General features: G+C 35.3%; 2 protein-coding genes across 5 annotated transcripts; one reads left to right on the forward strand and one right to left on the reverse strand.

The window, feature by feature from the left end:
* LOC18606462 (protein HAPLESS 2) lies at positions 58-7,779 on the reverse strand. 2 transcript variants are annotated; one of them, XM_018116873.1, is made up of 18 exons: positions 7,520-7,779; positions 7,274-7,417; positions 7,031-7,119; positions 6,869-6,908; positions 6,420-6,477; positions 6,257-6,317; positions 5,667-5,745; positions 5,147-5,281; positions 4,225-4,419; positions 3,721-3,801; positions 3,534-3,634; positions 2,508-2,625; positions 2,104-2,136; positions 1,931-2,024; positions 1,726-1,814; positions 1,090-1,205; positions 884-984; positions 58-805 (listed from the first exon to the last, which is right to left on the reverse strand). In XM_018116873.1, exons 1-18 carry the CDS (start codon positions 7,700-7,702, stop codon positions 387-389), a joined length of 2,136 nt encoding a protein of 711 aa, XP_017972362.1. In that variant the 5' UTR covers positions 7,703-7,779; the 3' UTR covers positions 58-386. The 2 variants fall into 2 exon arrangements, with proteins under 2 accessions (XP_017972362.1, XP_017972361.1); XM_018116872.1 differs by having other exon boundaries at positions 3,534-3,640.
* Positions 9,056-15,609, forward strand: LOC18606463 (serine/threonine-protein kinase EDR1). Of its 3 annotated transcripts, none has more exons than XM_018116806.1 (15): positions 9,056-9,454; positions 11,217-11,642; positions 11,753-11,854; positions 11,949-12,053; positions 12,429-12,975; positions 13,357-13,397; positions 13,491-13,559; positions 13,646-13,746; positions 14,041-14,119; positions 14,208-14,306; positions 14,396-14,464; positions 14,626-14,675; positions 14,765-14,846; positions 14,954-15,048; positions 15,134-15,609. In XM_018116806.1, the coding sequence occupies exons 2-15, from the start codon at positions 11,364-11,366 to the stop codon at positions 15,234-15,236; spliced, it is 1,821 nt and encodes a 606-aa protein (XP_017972295.1). In that variant the 5' UTR covers positions 9,056-9,454; positions 11,217-11,363; the 3' UTR covers positions 15,237-15,609. The 3 variants fall into 3 exon arrangements, with proteins under 3 accessions (XP_017972295.1, XP_017972296.1, XP_017972294.1); XM_018116807.1 differs by having other exon boundaries at positions 11,225-11,642; XM_018116805.1 differs by having other exon boundaries at positions 9,165-9,454; positions 11,255-11,642.

Below are 16,755 nucleotides of genomic sequence, written 5' to 3' on the forward strand. Positions count from 1 at the left end.
AAATATCTTGATATTGTAAAAAAATTTAGAAAATAGAGAAGCCATTATAACAGTTACTTCTCTATGTCTCCAACCAAGACTAAATCATAGTTTTACCAATGCTCATATACAAAGTTTTGTAATCTCATCATATACTTGAGAAAAATGACAAAAAAAAAAAATTAAAACAAAACATGACATATGGGTCTTACTTGTAATATTGTAAATGTTTTCAGGCTTTTACTTTTTTTTTTCGTTCTTTTTTTTTTAAATACTAGCTTTATTCTTATAATTGGAGTTCTCAGGTGGCACCATTTCCTCAAATTAAAAAGCATGAAGAAAATTTTTTTGCCGTACAACTTCTCCAACAGCCCATATCTGAACTCAAACTTTTGTCTTGCCGTCCATTATTTCAATTTCAATGGTCTTTCTATAGTCTCTATTGCCCTTCTGTGCTTGTGGTGCCCAACATCATCATTTTTCCTCCTGTCCAAGTGGCCTTGCTGTTTGATACTAGAACTTTTGACACGTCTATGTTTGTGCTTGTCCTTGTGAACATGATGCAGATAATAATAAAAATCAGTGTCCCCTTCTGAATGGTTGTGCCTGTGCTCCTGGTGAATGCTGATTCTTTTATATCGAGAATCATGTTTGTGTTGCCTGGCTTTATTATGTTTATTAGCATGAACATGGGAGTGGCCAATGCCAATACTGTGCCTGTGGCTATCTCTGATTCTCTGATCGTCAAACCCAAAGTGATCTTCCCACCAGTCATAAAGAGGATCAAAGATTCCTTTCTGATGTAAAAGCCATAGCAACACAAGCACTGCATTCAAAACACAATGAAATATGACTTTATTCTTGCATTCTCCCTAGCATGTCATGATAAGAAAGAAGGTTTTACCAGTCGGAAATATAGCCAAAAGTAAACCAAACAATACTATCCAACTCATACAGATATACTGTATGTGACAGCTGAAGTCAAAAAAAGCAGAGCATTTTCTTCTGCACAATGAAAGGAAACAAGTATAGTCAATGCAACAGCAGCTTACGTAATTAATGGTTCAAAAAAACAGAACTGGAAACATAAAATGTCATTTCCAAATGCACCTGCAAGTTTCTCCAGTGATGAAGTCAACCAAAATTTCCCAAATATTTTTCCAAATTCTTTCAATAGACTCAAAGAAACCATTTATGCCAGTCTTTGGTGGTTGAAAAGGAGTAATCTGGAACAAATTCACAGTTTTAAGTATTTGCTAACCATATACATCAAGAGCAATAAGTGACATATTGATCTCATACTTCTAAACTACATTGCAATCAGATTACATCTTCTAAAGTGGTAGATATCACACTCTTAAAAGTTGACACATATAGCTTTCTAACGAAGTTCAAATAGACAGAAAAACAATGCCAATTCTCTTTTGTTTAGAACCCTTATATTCATTGCCCCTTGATATACTTTAGAAAAGGAAGAAAATGTCTAAAAGATATGTAACTATTTTCAACAAATGCAACACCTAGAGTGTCCCTTATAATGCTTCAACTACTTGCATTATTCTTGACTTTTGTTTTCATTATCAAATCACACTACAAGAGAAGAAATGCACATATACCACATTGCTTTTTTATAGAATTCCATGTAGAAAATTCAGAATCCGCTCAGAACAAACATTTTTTGGCAAAGACTTCTATCTCAAGGCAGTGACCACATGTAAGCAGTTCATAAACTTAAAACTATCGTACCTGTGATCCATTGTCAAGAACAGTAGCTGTAGTGCTAAACTGGCATTCTGCTCTGTCAACTTCATTAAATTCGGAGTCCTTCAGTATAGCTGCATTAAATTTCAAGCAAAATCGCGTTGAGTGAAATGTGTTAATTTCAGTGATCTTAACATTTGGGAAGGTAAAAAGAATGCAAGATGCTTTAAAGACCTCCAGGTAGTCTTACCAGTGCAAACATATTTTGCTGCTTGATCAGTTGCTGGATAAAGTTTAAAAGATCGAGCAGAAATTTCTTTTGGCTTCAAAATGAAGAATTGTTCCTGCAGCAATCTCACCATTGATGACCTTATTTCATTATGAAAACCAATACACATCATATGTAAAAAATTGAGAAAATACCTCCATAAGGGCAACACCTTTTGAGCAGTCAAACTGCATAAGGAAAAAATTCATCACATCTGAAAGTAGAGCAACTTGTTGCAATAAAGTTTCTTAAAAAAACAGCTAAACAATTTTAACATATTTGTTCCATCAAACTTTTTCTTCCACTTTTAAGTTAGTTTTATATACAGTTTCCTTCTTACTTCATGTACAGAGTTAAAAATTGTTTTTTTTTTTTAAAAGGAGTTAAAAATTGTTACCAATCATTCTAGAAAGTACTAGATTTTAAACAACTTAAGATGCTCATATACATTAGAGAAAACATCCTACTGCATATCTACTTATCTACTTACCAATCATTCCTCAGGGAAGGAACATTTAAGCTTTAGGAAAGAATATGACTAAAACAGGGATCTGAGTACCGTTAAGCTATATGATGCTTCTACTTCACCAGTATTCCTAGCAGTAATTGTGGCAACTCCAAACTGAGTGAGGGCTTCAAATGTTGGGACCGTGACACTGATGATTTTGCCAGGACTTCTGTAAAAAAAAGGAAGTCTATGTCATATTGACCTCAATATATAAAAGACATGGCATTAAGATGAGGGACTGCTGAGGTATGAAACAAATGACATCAATTAGCATAAATAATCCTCAAATACATCTTGGTGACCAGTACAAGAAAGAAATAATTACCTAGAAGCACTTAAAAAGACGAAAAATCTGTATATTGAGTGTATGAATAAATGCTAGCACATAGCATCACAATCTTTAATACTTTGTCCTAGATGGTAAGAATAAACCAGTGCTACACTTCACGATTAATGAAGGAATTTGTTCTACTATGATACATCTATGTAAGTTCAAGAAGTTTTTTGAACCAAAAATCCTACCAACCTAAGAAAGTAAAAAAAAAAAAAAAAACATACACACACAAACACCACATTCTCAGCTCTTGTATACACTAGGAAATTGAGGAGAAATTACTACACCAGTGACAAGCTAATATTTGTGGTAAACACAATATTCAAATGACTTCTGTATGTTCCACATAAGGTCATTACTTCAGCCGTATATAAGTGTAATTTCTTAAAAGAAGAGGACAAAAAAAAAAATAGAAGTGCAACAGTTCTCTGCAAGTGGACTATTTACTAGGCCCATGTTTCGCACCATAATGAAAGAATAAAGCAGCAGTCAATGATCTAAAAGGCAATCTAAGGTTTCACTTCATCTCAAATCTTAGAAATGAACCTTACAAGTATTTCATATGTCCACATTGCAACAAAGAAATCAACTAAGAAAACAAAATATTCTAAACTTCATATAATCAAGTTAAATAATGCAAATCCGTGCTCCTGATGAATTATTCACCAATTATAATAAGACTGCCTTCAAGTCATCTAAATCTGTAATCTGCATAAATATCAATGATAGCAGGATTGGCTTACCTTTGAAAAACATAATCAATGTCATCAGCCCTTAGTTCTACCAGGAGGTTTGTGTTAAGAACTTCCGTCACTCCAATAGAGAATGAATGAGACCCTGCATTCTGCAGCTAAACAGAAACCATAAGTTAGATGACTTAAATTGTGGACAAACTTGCACGGAAGGAATCTACAACTGTGAAAGCTTAACTGGATGCTCATTTATCCTTTCAAATCTCCCCTGCACACCATATAATGGAAGTTGCCTTCTATTAATTCGGTTTTGGTCAGCCTGTCAGCAATAAGGCAGAGTCTTCTTAGTTCACAATGACAACAACTGGGAAATTAAGCAATTTAATCAAAGTTAACCAACAACAATACTGAATGTTTCATCAATTACAAAATGTAAAAAGTGCTTCCCAAAAAAAACAACATACATAAGTAATGAATGTTCAATTAACTTTTCAAGTTTTTCGTAAATAATTAAACTCAAATCACCAAAAGTTACTTCATATATGTAGTACGCATAACCAGATAATTTCATAGTTTGAAACAAGGGAAAAGAAACTAACTTTTGCAATATCAAAAGAAACTAACAAAATTTACTATTGGTAATAGAAGTCAACTGCAAAACAGCAGAAGAGTCATAATTTTAAACCTTACACCAAACTAGTGAGAAAAGTTAGAAAAATCACTGGTTAGTTCATATACTAACTTCCCAGAAATTCCACAACTGATTATGCAAGCAACTCCAAAATGGTGATAAGCAGAAGTTAGGCTGACCATTGAAAGCCTCATAATTGACACCTATTTTGTTGCATTCAACACCATCTAAGGTAAATCTCACTCTCTCAAGCAGCAACCACATAGAAAAATTCTTTCCCAAATCGTTTGGCTGACCTGGACCACCCTGTCAATTCAGGAAGAAAAACAGTTGTGGCAATATAAAATAACTGAACAAGCACCAAAAACGCAATAAAAAAATGAAGATAAGATGCCTCTGTAAGCAATTAGCTAAAAGCTTCTGAAAGAACATAGCCAAAAAGGCATTTCCATGCATATTATAGCCAATTTCCCATCTTCAATATGACTTGTAAATAAGACACAGAAGAACACCACTAGCTGCTAGTTGGAGTAGATACTCAACATGGACTCATTACAAGAAAACAGTTATTACAAGCATGTATAAAAATATGATTAATAGTAGATCTTGAAAAAAAAAAATCTAGTACCTTCTACTAAAAAAAAGCATATCGATAAGAAAATAAAACTGAGAAAACCAAGCAATGCCTATACTAGGTTCTGAATTTTGATTCAAGCTCTATCATCAATCTGAGAACTTATGGAAATTTGTATGTTTTAAAACATAATATACTGTTCAATGTTCATATATTTGTAAAAATTTCAGAGACAATCACTATTTGGGCCATAATTAAGCTGTAAACAACATACGATCCTTACATTGTAAGAGCACATAAGAAAACAAACCAAACGACCTGATAATATGAATTCATTGAATTCTTGCCAAGGAAAATCCATCTTAGTGTAATGGATAAGATGACCACAATAAATCTATTAGCAGGTTTATAACTTGCTCCTTCACAAGAGTCATAGCAATATCTGCAAAGCCAGCTTACCTGCCTTGGAATGACAAGGTAGAAGTCCTCAAATGTAGGAATATTTGAATATCCAACAAAATCTCCAATGAGATTAACCCTTAGAAAATTGTCATTGGATGTTGCTGTTCTGTTTTCAGGACCTACAACAACTTCCTGCAAACATAAATAATTTTTCTGAAAGGTAAATTTTTTTTGCTATAATTTCACATCCCTTTTCTTCAATTTAACTAAGATATTGAAGCAAATAAAATTCAAACTAATAATGCACCACACTCGTTTCATATTCTAACAGCAACATGCGACACTACCAACAAATATACAACCAACACACTTATCCAAAAAAAAAAAAAAAGATATACAACCAACCCAAAAATGCACTTATTTAGTACTCTCACTATCCTTTAAATATGTTTAAACCAGATCCAGAAAAATACAGAAATTACCAAAAAAAAGTTTGTATAATTACAGGGAAAAAAAGGCATACCACATCCTTTAAATCAAGGTATCTAACTAGAAAAAGATATGGTGCACGACATACCGAAACTTTAGATCCTGTCTTCATCTCAATTCTAACGCTGAATCCAATTGACCGCTGTCCAATACCAAAAACATGGAACCTAAGTGGATAAACAATTATTACTAGATATAACATATGCTCCAATACTTACAAAAATTAAGCTGTAAAAGATGGAAAGTCAGCAGTTGCTTATTTAATTAAGCTTTGGGACATTGTAGCAAAAAGAGTGCTGCCTTGCCATCATCATCCAGGACTTTAACATCCCATATTCTCACTAATCTAAGTAGAAATCCTTTTCAGTTATCTTTCTCTATTTTCATTTTATCTAGAATTATTTTTATAAAATTTTACTGCAAGGAAATCATAAAAAAAAAATTCAAATTTGAAAACGTTTATTAAACTTTGAACTATCAATCACTCATTTCCCACCATACATCTACAAAAACACAGCATCCATAAACCTATTTTAAATCCACAAACCTCGAACAAAATGTGTGTCTTCTCAGAATATGTCATTGAACAAAAAGGGTTGGCCCAGCAAAACAGTAACAACACAAAAAAACAAGAGAAGAAACCAAAAGAGGGATGTAGAGGTAAGTGAAAGGCCATACCAATCACCCGGAAAACGGAGACAGTGTGCTGTATTGGCTTTTCCTTTCAGTAATTTGTCAACTATGCAGAAGTAAAACATAAATTTGAGAATAATCCGATGCCACAAAACCCTGCATCCAAAAGAAAATCTTGACAATGATGAAAAAAGCAGAAAGCACTTACAGATGTTTCCACAAGATGATGGTACACGCCTTTGAGACCCACAAGCACAGCAGATAGGCTTCAGCAGGAATGGCAGAAGACGGAAAACAAATAAAACTAAGGTTCATTAAAAGAATAATTCAAATAACTAGTCAAAGAGGAATGACAAAGTAAAATTTCACACTATAATTCATTAGATATGTGACAAAACCAAGCAAGAGAAATCTAGAACCACCATGGCAAGAAACAAAGGTAAGTATCTAGGCAGTATGTTAAAACGACATGAAACAGTTAGCAGAAAATAAAATAATAATCAGAAAATAAGGAAGGGCTTCAAGGTTGATGTATAATTTTCTACCGGTAAAATAAATGATATATATTATTTATAAATAAAATTTGATAATTAAGACTTTTTCTTTTAAAGTGACAATTCAGATAACAAATGAGATCAAACAAGTTGAGAATGCAACCTGAGAATGCTCAATGATGTGACCATCCTCATCGCGCAGCCTACGAGGCCAACACTAGGAACCGGTCAATCTCTTTATTTATTATTGAATACTTCATACTTATAGTTTTTCAAGAAAAATCCTAACACAACTGAAAATTAGAACGAAATTGATAGTACTTGCCTCTCACATATCTTGACAACATTAGCACCAGCATCTGGCTCGCATTTGCGTGTCTTAACATAGAATTCTTGAGGTTTAAAAGGAACATCCTGGAAGAAAAAATCGTTAAATAAAAAATAATAATTTTGAAAAACAGAGATAATTTCTCGACGATCTCCCCATTTTCTTTTCTTTCCATTTCCCTCCAAAAATTCAAAATGGAAAAGGTGAAAAATTGTTTTTTTTTTTCATTAAAGATCATACTCGAATATACGTCAACTCGTAGAGTGCGTAGGCAGCGGATTTGTTGATCGTTATCACCGGTGGAATCCGTAACGTCTGCATCTTGTTCGTCGAATTCTCCTCCACCTCCACTATTTCCGCCACCATTGACGCCTCACCGCCACTCTTCAAAAAAAAAAAAAAAAAGAAAGAAAGAAGGAAAAAGTAAGTAAACAGAAAATTAAGAGAAACTTACTTCGCAATCAGTAAATTAAGAAGAGTGCTTACTGAACCGCTGGGAACGGCCATGTTGATGACGATCTTGGTGGTGCAATTCAGTTTGTCGTTGGAGTCCGTACTCTTCTCGCATTTTTCGAGCTTCGACTTCGAGAGGATCTGGACTGAAACGACTTCGTATTGCAGGCAGAGAAAACTGAAAATGCAGAAGAGAAATCGCTTTGATCTTCCCATTTTCAGGAATAATCTTTTTTTTCCCGTTGAGATTTGGAGAATCCAAAATGCGGGTACGGAGGGATTTAGAGGGAGTTTTAAAACTGCCATTAACCGACTTTAAGTGTTGCGTTCAAAAGACGCCGCTAAATTCAGCCCGATTTGTTTTGTGGGCCTAACGTTAAATCTTTTGATCCGATCATGTGGGCCTTGGATTTAAGGCCTTCGGGACTTATTCAGGTCCAATCTTCCCAAACTTCTCAAGTATTGGATTTGTCAATTTGATCAAATTTGTGTACATATGGATGCATATGTAAGTTGTACTATTTATTTTGGTCACAATATATATCTTATATTTATAATTTCTATACATAGTTATGAAAAATTTTACATGAATTTTTTTAAAAAAATCATCACATTAAATATGATAGTTGACATTTATTTTATTGATATTTAATGTATTATGTAAAAATATTACTTTCAAAAGTACTAATTCTTATATATATATATATATATATATATATATATATATATATGTGGTTTTGGATTATTCAAATAGATAATTACTCCTTTATAGGGTCGGTTTGTGGTCCTTATTGCCAAACCTCGGATCGGGACCGTATACAGTACACACCTAGCTCGTGGAATCTTATATCATTACTAATTTAAGATTTGTGCCTAAGAGTGTGTGTACAGTGAAATTTCTGCACCAAAATCTCAAACAAAAAGTGTGAAATGATATAATCAGAAACATTAGTGCAAGTACACTTGGCATAATTATGCCCCTTTATAAAATGGAAACGTCAACAACTTTCATGCCCTGTTGAATCCCGCGGATACTGCATCCCACGTTCAACGAAGCCATCATGTAATTCGGACCATCGGTTTCGCACCTGTAGTCAACACGTTTCAACATCATCGCCTCCCAACTGATTGATCAGGCTTGTATAAAAAAGAACAACAGAAATCTCATTTACTACCGACCGTAACTGATTATATCTCTACAATTTGACTAAATCCACGTCAGCAAGATGTAAAATAATTGGAAATGGTTTTGAGTACAAGCAACCTAACCCCACTTGCTTCCTTTCAAACCCATGGCGGCAGGGGTAAGACATGTAACTAAGCCCACAAATTCGGGGCATTTTCGTCATGTTTTTTCAGACAAAATGCTTAATAGTTTCCTTAACCAATAGCAAACTCCTTTCTAAAAATATCAAATCCCTTTCCTCATTCGCCTTTGAGTTCCCCAACGTTACACATGTCCGCACTTGATAGCGTCCCCTACCTGGCCAGGACACGTGGCGGACAACCTTTGACCCCACGATTCCTACACATAAATATTAAATAAGTTAATATTTTATTGCCGAAGACAAATACGATAAGCGACCACTTTGGTAATAAACTAGTACTAATTAACAAAAGCTAACAAAGCATCAGCAGACTTGCATCCAACTCCGGCGAGTCACCGGTCAGTGATTCAATGGCGGGAGACGACTCTGAAGCGAGCCTCTACAGAGTCTTAGTGGATCGGTGCTTGGGTTTGGAAGCGAGTCATGCTAAGTTGAGGGAAGAGTTTGGCGAGCTTGTGCAGCAAGATAAAAGAAAAACAGAGGTGGTGGGGACGTCAGATTCAGGCGATGCCACGCCATATTCCTGTTTCGTAACGTTTCCGGGGTTCTTCTCGACGGGAAGTCCTTTTAAGAACGTGTTGGAGTCCATTGGACATGCTGTTCATGTCTGCTCAGCTTCTTCGGAAAAGATTACATTTTGGTATAGCAAAAACATATATACTTGTTTTTCTTAATTATTGTTTTTTGATGTTTTTATTGACTATTTGAGTAGTGCCATGTTTTTCCTCTTTTGGAAAAAGATTGAGTTTTGTTTGTGGTGATTAGTAGTTGCCTTGATGTACAGTTGAACATATGCAGAAAGTTCAAAGGTCAATGATAGTTGGTAGACTTTAAAAGTTTTTTGTTTCATTTTGATGACTACTATTGGTTTTAAAGTAGTAAACATTATCTTTTTAAGTACAAAGTTGGAAGTTAAAGTTTAAGGTACTAGGTTAACTTTTATGTAAAAGTATAAATCATGTTTGAAATGGAAGTAGTCTCTCAGGACTTTGGGTGAAGTTTATAAGAATGCGAATGTAAAGAAAAATGAAGCATTAGATTAGGTTCTTTTAAAAGTTAAGCTTCTTTTGGATTCTTTATTTGTATTCTTATTGTAATGGCATAGTTCTAAATTATTGTTAAGATGCTTGATAGAAGTTCACATCCAAACTCTGGTTTTCTCTTTCTTTTCTTTTCTTTTATTTTTTCCTTTGCACTCTTCTATTTTGGACGAAGTTCAAGTACCCCTGTTTAGTCCATCTTCAAAATGAATGGCTCTGGTTTATGTTCAGGTAGCAGGAAATTAATTGGCATCAATCAATTTTAAGAATTAATTTCTACAACTGCAAGTGAAAGATTCCCAAACTAGTTATCAGAACCACACGCATATCAAAATTGTCATTAGAATTGTGAGAATTTCTATGATTGATAGTCCGAAGAGCCCCACACTCGTAATGAACACACTTTTGAACTAGAACATTACACTACATATGTTTCCTCTTAGCCTGGTCTTTTAAACGGTTGGTTAATTAACAAGGCTAGATGTGCATCATTTGTATGAAGGATAGAGTTGTTTAGATCATTAATAAGCAGGCAGTACCATTTCGTGTTTGCACATACATGTGTCTATATCTGATAGGTTGAGAGCTAATAATGGTGGAGGAGCTTGCTGTATGTCATACAATGATAATTAGTTATTCATTCCCCAGAAGTAGGAAAGAGAAAGCTTAGAAGTCAATTGAAAATATCCCCAAAAAAAGCTCACGATATTAGCATTTGAATAATTATGAAGTTAGATAGCTGCATAGAGTAAGATGATTCCAATTTACACAACATTTGAAAGTGCAATCCTTCTATCTTAGAAACGAAAGTTTAGAAGAAGTTTGGAATCTTTCCAAGGAAGGTTTTGTGAAAAATAAATAACAAAATGTTTTCTAAGATGTTTTATAGTGCAATTGATTTGTGTTCTTCTCTGCTTTGATAGATATGTGTATCCAACTTAAAACTCATTAGATAGCACTTTGGTCGTGAGGAATGTTGAAATGAAAAGTGTCTTCAATTTATATTAAGTGTAATTGGAAGGACTGTAATTGATACTTATATTTGTTGCTTGTCTCACAAGATATATTACAAAAGTTACAAAAACAGGTTCAGTATGCTTAATTCCTGGTAATAAATTAAAATTACATTGTAGCAATAGAAGCAAAGACCCAAGGTCTTCAACTCATTTGAGATCATTTAGGCATGCTCAGTTTCAGAGAAAGTGAATCTTCGAGTTTGCTCGTAATATTGGTATCTGTATCTTTGGCATTAAGTAACTGTTACTGAACTATACTCAAGTACTTTGCCCTAAAGATAGAAGTTTTTTTTTTTTTTTTTGCTTGTTTACTGAATCATTCATTGAATCACACATCACTTTCAAGTTGTGCAGCTGACAAAGAAAAGGGTTCTGTTACCACAGGAATCGCTCAGCTGAAAATCTTTTTGGATGGAGGTCCAATGAAGTCCTTGGACAAAGAGATACAGAGCTTCTTATAGCTGAAGAATACAATACACCCTTAAAAAAAATTATGGAGAAATTGAGCTCTGGGAAATCATGGTCAGGTCAGTTCCCTTTGAAGAGGAGGTCAGGTGAAATGTTTATGGCGTTGGTGAGCAAAAGCCCATTATATGAGGATGGTCAGCTCACTGGTATTATCACAGTCTCAAGTGATGCAGCCATTTTTAATGGTATAAATTCAGAGAGTCTGGGAAAATACCAGGATCATGGTAGACTAAGGAGAATAAAGATGAAAAGGATCCAGTGGCATCCACCACGGCCACAGATTGCACCATCTGTTTCTAATCTGGTGCTTATGTATAGCATTGCTACATCTTTGTCCCATTTTCTCTCTTTTCTTTCCTGATTCTATTTTCATTTACTGAAAAGCTTGACATTTTGCACTGTTGAAACACCCAGGCCTCAAGGTTTCTACTCAATAAACAGGCTGGTACTAATTCAAGGGACAAAGAGGATGCTGTGACAAGTACTGAAGACAAGTTAGAGACACCTAATACAGCAGTAAGGCTTTGTTCTGTCAGATTGCATCTCAGCTGGTTCTGTGTATGAGCAGATATCTAACTTATTCTTTTTGCTTTTCTTTGTATTATAAAAGGAAGGTAAATTTTACACAAATTCACATGAAGAGAGCAACCCAGCTGAAGGAACAAGCTGTCGAAAGGATGAAAATGCATTCAATTTTGCTCAACCTTCCAAAATTGTATTGACATTCTTTCACCTTAATTTGTTATGAGCTTTTCCAACTGAGTGTTCGAATGAAAATTTAGGGACGTCATAGTTGTTTTGCCATTTTCTTGCATATAATTAATTGATGTCAGTTCATCTAGGCAATTGTTTAAAAGTTCAAGAATCAGAATTCTTTAGGGAATTTACCCTGTTTCCAATTGTTTGTGCTTGCTTTTATTGTAATTTGAATTGTTTCTGAACTTATTAAAGAGCAGTAGAGTAGACATTTTTGTGTTCTATCCTACTGAAGATTGCATTCATTTTATGCTAATGCAATTGTACCTCACTGTCTATATCTTCTGCCTTTTGTTGACATTTTTTCTTAATTTTGTTGTGGGGATGACTGTAGGCAGCAAAGGTCTTGGCGAAACTGCACGTCAGGGAAACTAGCAACCACAGCAACAAATATGATGAAAGTCTTCAGCAGAATGGCACAACTAGTAGATTGGCAAGGAATGATGTGACAGATGTACCTAATTCTTTTGGAGATTCAAATGCATCAGCTCCGAACCACTTCAATCCTTTATCTGCAGCTGAAAATGCTATTTCAAGTGTACATAAGCACACAAGTCCAGCATCTGTTGAAGAGAAAAATGTTTTAGCCTCTTCAAGAGAGTGCAATGGACAATTTTGCTTAACCAGAATAGGAGATTCTACTGCAGGATTAGCATGCCAAGGAAATGGCAATGAGTTGGAGCTAGAGTTTCCAAATATGGATGCTTCAGAGATGGAAGATGAAGTACAAAAGCATACAGACGGTAAAAACTTCTCAAGTTTAGGGGAGAGCATAGGCAGCCAAGGGAGTTCATCAAGCAAAGGGGATAATGAGTCAAACTCTATTGTTGATTGTGAGATTCAATGGGAAGACCTACATTTGGGGGAGGAGGTTGGACAAGGTAAACTTCTTAGCTATAACATGCATAAAATCCCTGCATGCTGGTGCACATCAGTAGAAAAAAGAGTTTGATCAGCACAGAACTGGATTCTTGCATGATTTTAAGAGAACTGCCTATGGTCTATGTTTTAAACAAATTTCGGGATATGTGTCTTAGTAACAATTCCATGAAGCCAAACATTTTTAAATGAAGTTCAGTATTTTTTTTTGTTACAGATCCATTTTAAGTGCTTTTTCCAAGAAGTGTTGGTCATTAAATAAACTCTGTAATTGTTTATTGGTTGCGATCAATTTGTTGCCTTCTTTAATATAAGAGGAGTGATAGCACACATGTTAAACTTTTTTTAATATACCAAATCATTTTGTTTGCTTTTGCCTTCAGGCTCATATGCAATTGTTTATCATGGAATTTGGAATGGATCGGTAAGTTCTTTCACTTCCTAGTTTTGCAATTTCTTATTCCAAATAAGCATGTAAAAGTATTTAATAGCCTGGCAAAATTTTTGCTCCCTGAAGGATGTTGCCGTTAAGGTGTATTTTGTGGGTGAATACAAAGAGTCAACGTTATTAGACTACAAAAAAGAGGTACTTTGAATTCTCTTCAAGTTTCAATGAATCAATATCATGTGGGAAATGAAGCTGATCCTTAGATTCTTTTGCTTACGCTTCAGATTGATATAATGAGGAAACTGAGACATCCAAATGTACTGTTGTTCATGGGAGCAGTGTACTCACAAGAACGACTTGCGATTGTCACAGAGTACTTGCCTAGGTAATGGAGGTTATTTTGTCTAAGGGGTACTCAACCAATGATCCTGTGTTAATTATTCCATCTCCAGATGGTCTTTCAGTGTCCTATTATGCTCTTTCCTACCATTTCTTATGCAAGGAATGCTGTGTGTGGATGCGGGTGTGTTTAAACTTACACACAGCATTGGTTCTATGCAATACTCATTCGAATGGTTGATACCTGTGTGCATTTCAGGGATCAGCTTCTTGAAAGGTCCTATGCATGCTGCTCCTCATGATGAATGTACCACTCATATTTATTTTGTTCTGTAATCAGGGGAAGCCTTTTCAAAATACTTCACAAGAATAATCAGGCATTGGACCTTAGAAGGCGTATGAAGATGGCCCTTGATGTTGTGCGTGTTCTCTCTATCTTTCCCCTCACTCCAGGTTCTCTGCTTATTAGCTGTGAAATAAAACCTCACGTTTGTCTTTTTTCTGCAGGCTAGAGGCATGAATTATTTGCATCATAGGAATCCGCCAATAGTGCATAGGGATCTGAAATCTTCCAACCTCCTTGTTGACAGAAACTGGAATGTCAAGGTAACACATATACTGGTTTATTCCTTCAAATAGTTCAAGCAGGTTTGAGCATTTGCAGACTGCTTATTACAGTTCATTTAATGTCTTAGGTAGCAGACTTTGGCCTGTCAAGGTGGAAAAATGCAACTTTCTTAACCACAAAGTCTGGAAGAGGAACAGTAATGATCCCTTCTTCTTTAATAGATCTTGTAGCAGCAAAGTGACAAGAGAAATATCCTTCAGTGCATTTTTTGAATTTGTTTGCATCAATGTTTGTGTATAACAACTTCTTATCATACAACATGTTGCTCTACTTCTTTATATTTTTTTCTAATTGCAGCCCCAATGGATGGCCCCTGAAGTCCTCAGGAATGAACCTTCAAATGAAAAGTAATTGCTTGAAACCGTTTCTTTTTTCTAGCTGGTTCTTTATTTTCTTCTAGAGGGACATCAAATAATACTGACATCAATCTAAACAGGTCTGATGTATTCAGTTTCGCAGTTCTCTTATGGGAACTAGTGACTGTCTCCATTCCTTGGAACAATTTGAACTCTTTACAGGTCTTTTACCTCTTAACACTACAACAGCTTTCTGTGTTTTCTTTAGCACAAAACTACATAAGCTCTTTGATATCTTAATCTCTACTCTTACTAAAACCACAATGTAGGTTGTTGGAGTTGTAGGCTTCATGGATAGACGATTAGAGCTACCAGAAGGCCTTGATCCTCAGGTAGCATCTATTATCCGTGACTGCTGGCGAAGGTATGTCAATCTTGCACTACTTCCAAACATGGAAACTTAAAAGCTAATAAAAAAACTAACCATTTTGTTGTGTTCAAACAAGCAGTGATCCAGAAAATCGACCATCTTTTGAAGACATAATCAATAGAATGACAGGCATTTTCCCAAAATCTACCACAGGATTGGCTCGAAGGAGCTCAGAGTCTTGAATCTGCAATGGGAGGGAGTTAGCACTATTGTTAACTCTCACTTAGTGGGTAGTCATAGATATACTTAGGCTATAGGAGAAATCAAACTAGTCAACTGTACAAATAACTTAGTACTAGATAGCTTGTCCTACCTTTCATTTTTTCCCCCATTTTGTTTCTTTATTTTCCTTTCAGAAAATAAGGGAAGGGGGATGAAGTGATAGATTTTGGAGTATCATTTTTCTTTAAAAAGAGAAAGAAAAAGCAAAGCTACAACAATGGAAACATGTTTCTTTACAGAAATCTGTTGATCCTAATGTATAATATATTCCAAATTGTTGTGCATGGCAAAGAAAAATAGTCTTCTTATTATTGAAGTCTTTTCTCATTGCAAGTGAGAGGATTCTTTTCCATCTTCTTTCCCCTATGAAATTAAATTTAATGAGAATAACTTTTTTTTATGAACAAAATAAACTAAATAAAATTGGCAAAGGATGCAAGCCCAAGACAGCACAACAAAACCATAAAGGCTTATCACTTGAGAAAATAACAACTTCCCATGTTCTAGCAGCTATTTTTGGCTAATCTACAACCACAGACTAAAATATTCTTGATTAAGTTGATCAAGATATCCTCTACAACATCTGCTTTCAAAAGACTCAGATTCATAGCTAGACATGGCAGCTGAAAGAGCAGAAGAGAAGCTTCCAGTTACTCAAATTCTGTTCCCTTGATTTAGTAAGGGCTACAGCCCAACGTGGACAAGCATCCAAGCTTACCCTCCCATTGCAATTCAGCAGGTTCAGGCCCAAACATGAATCCATATTTCCATTCCATCAAATGAAAAGAACAAATGCTGGTATCATTATTTTCTGTTGACCTGAAAACGAGAGAAATCGCCGTTCTTGTCTAGTACCTGTTATTATATAAGATACTTGTACCAGGATAATTTCAAAATGAAGTTGGAAGCCAAGCTGATGGATGTCGGCATGAGGCCACGATATCTTTTCTCTGGATTCTATTTGTTGGTTATCACAGGGAAAGTCCAAGATTTCTACTTTCTCTGTTCCCTTCTCATCCGTCCGATTTTTAGACTCCAAAACAACGACCCTACCTAACCCTCTGTCACTTTTTGACCATGTCTGTCATTTATTCTTCTAATCCTATGGGTTCACTAACCATTGTACAAGTGGGAGACCAATGGGAGATCCTAGTTGCTATACGTTAAGCAGGAGGGTAGGGTGACCTAAAATTTCTCCGCCTGTTCTCTTTCTCAGTGAACTCTCAGAAAATAAGACCGTCTGAGATTCTATTTCCAAGAAAATTTGGCCCGTGAACTCTCAGAAAAACATTCATCCTTGGAAACCCCAACAATGGGTCTAGACTCTAGAGTTTACAGACATAGATATTTATAACCCAGGGCAGTCACTTACTTCAAGCGGTCACGTAGGTACTACTGGTAGTACCTATCACATACACATCCCATGAAGGTGAAGAGGAGGGCATTTGCAAACTCTGGTTAAACTAAAACTTCACATGA

Source organism: Theobroma cacao, chromosome 3, assembly GCF_000208745.1.
Source record: "Theobroma cacao cultivar B97-61/B2 chromosome 3, Criollo_cocoa_genome_V2, whole genome shotgun sequence".
Taxonomy (NCBI): Eukaryota; Viridiplantae; Streptophyta; class Magnoliopsida; order Malvales; family Malvaceae; genus Theobroma; species Theobroma cacao.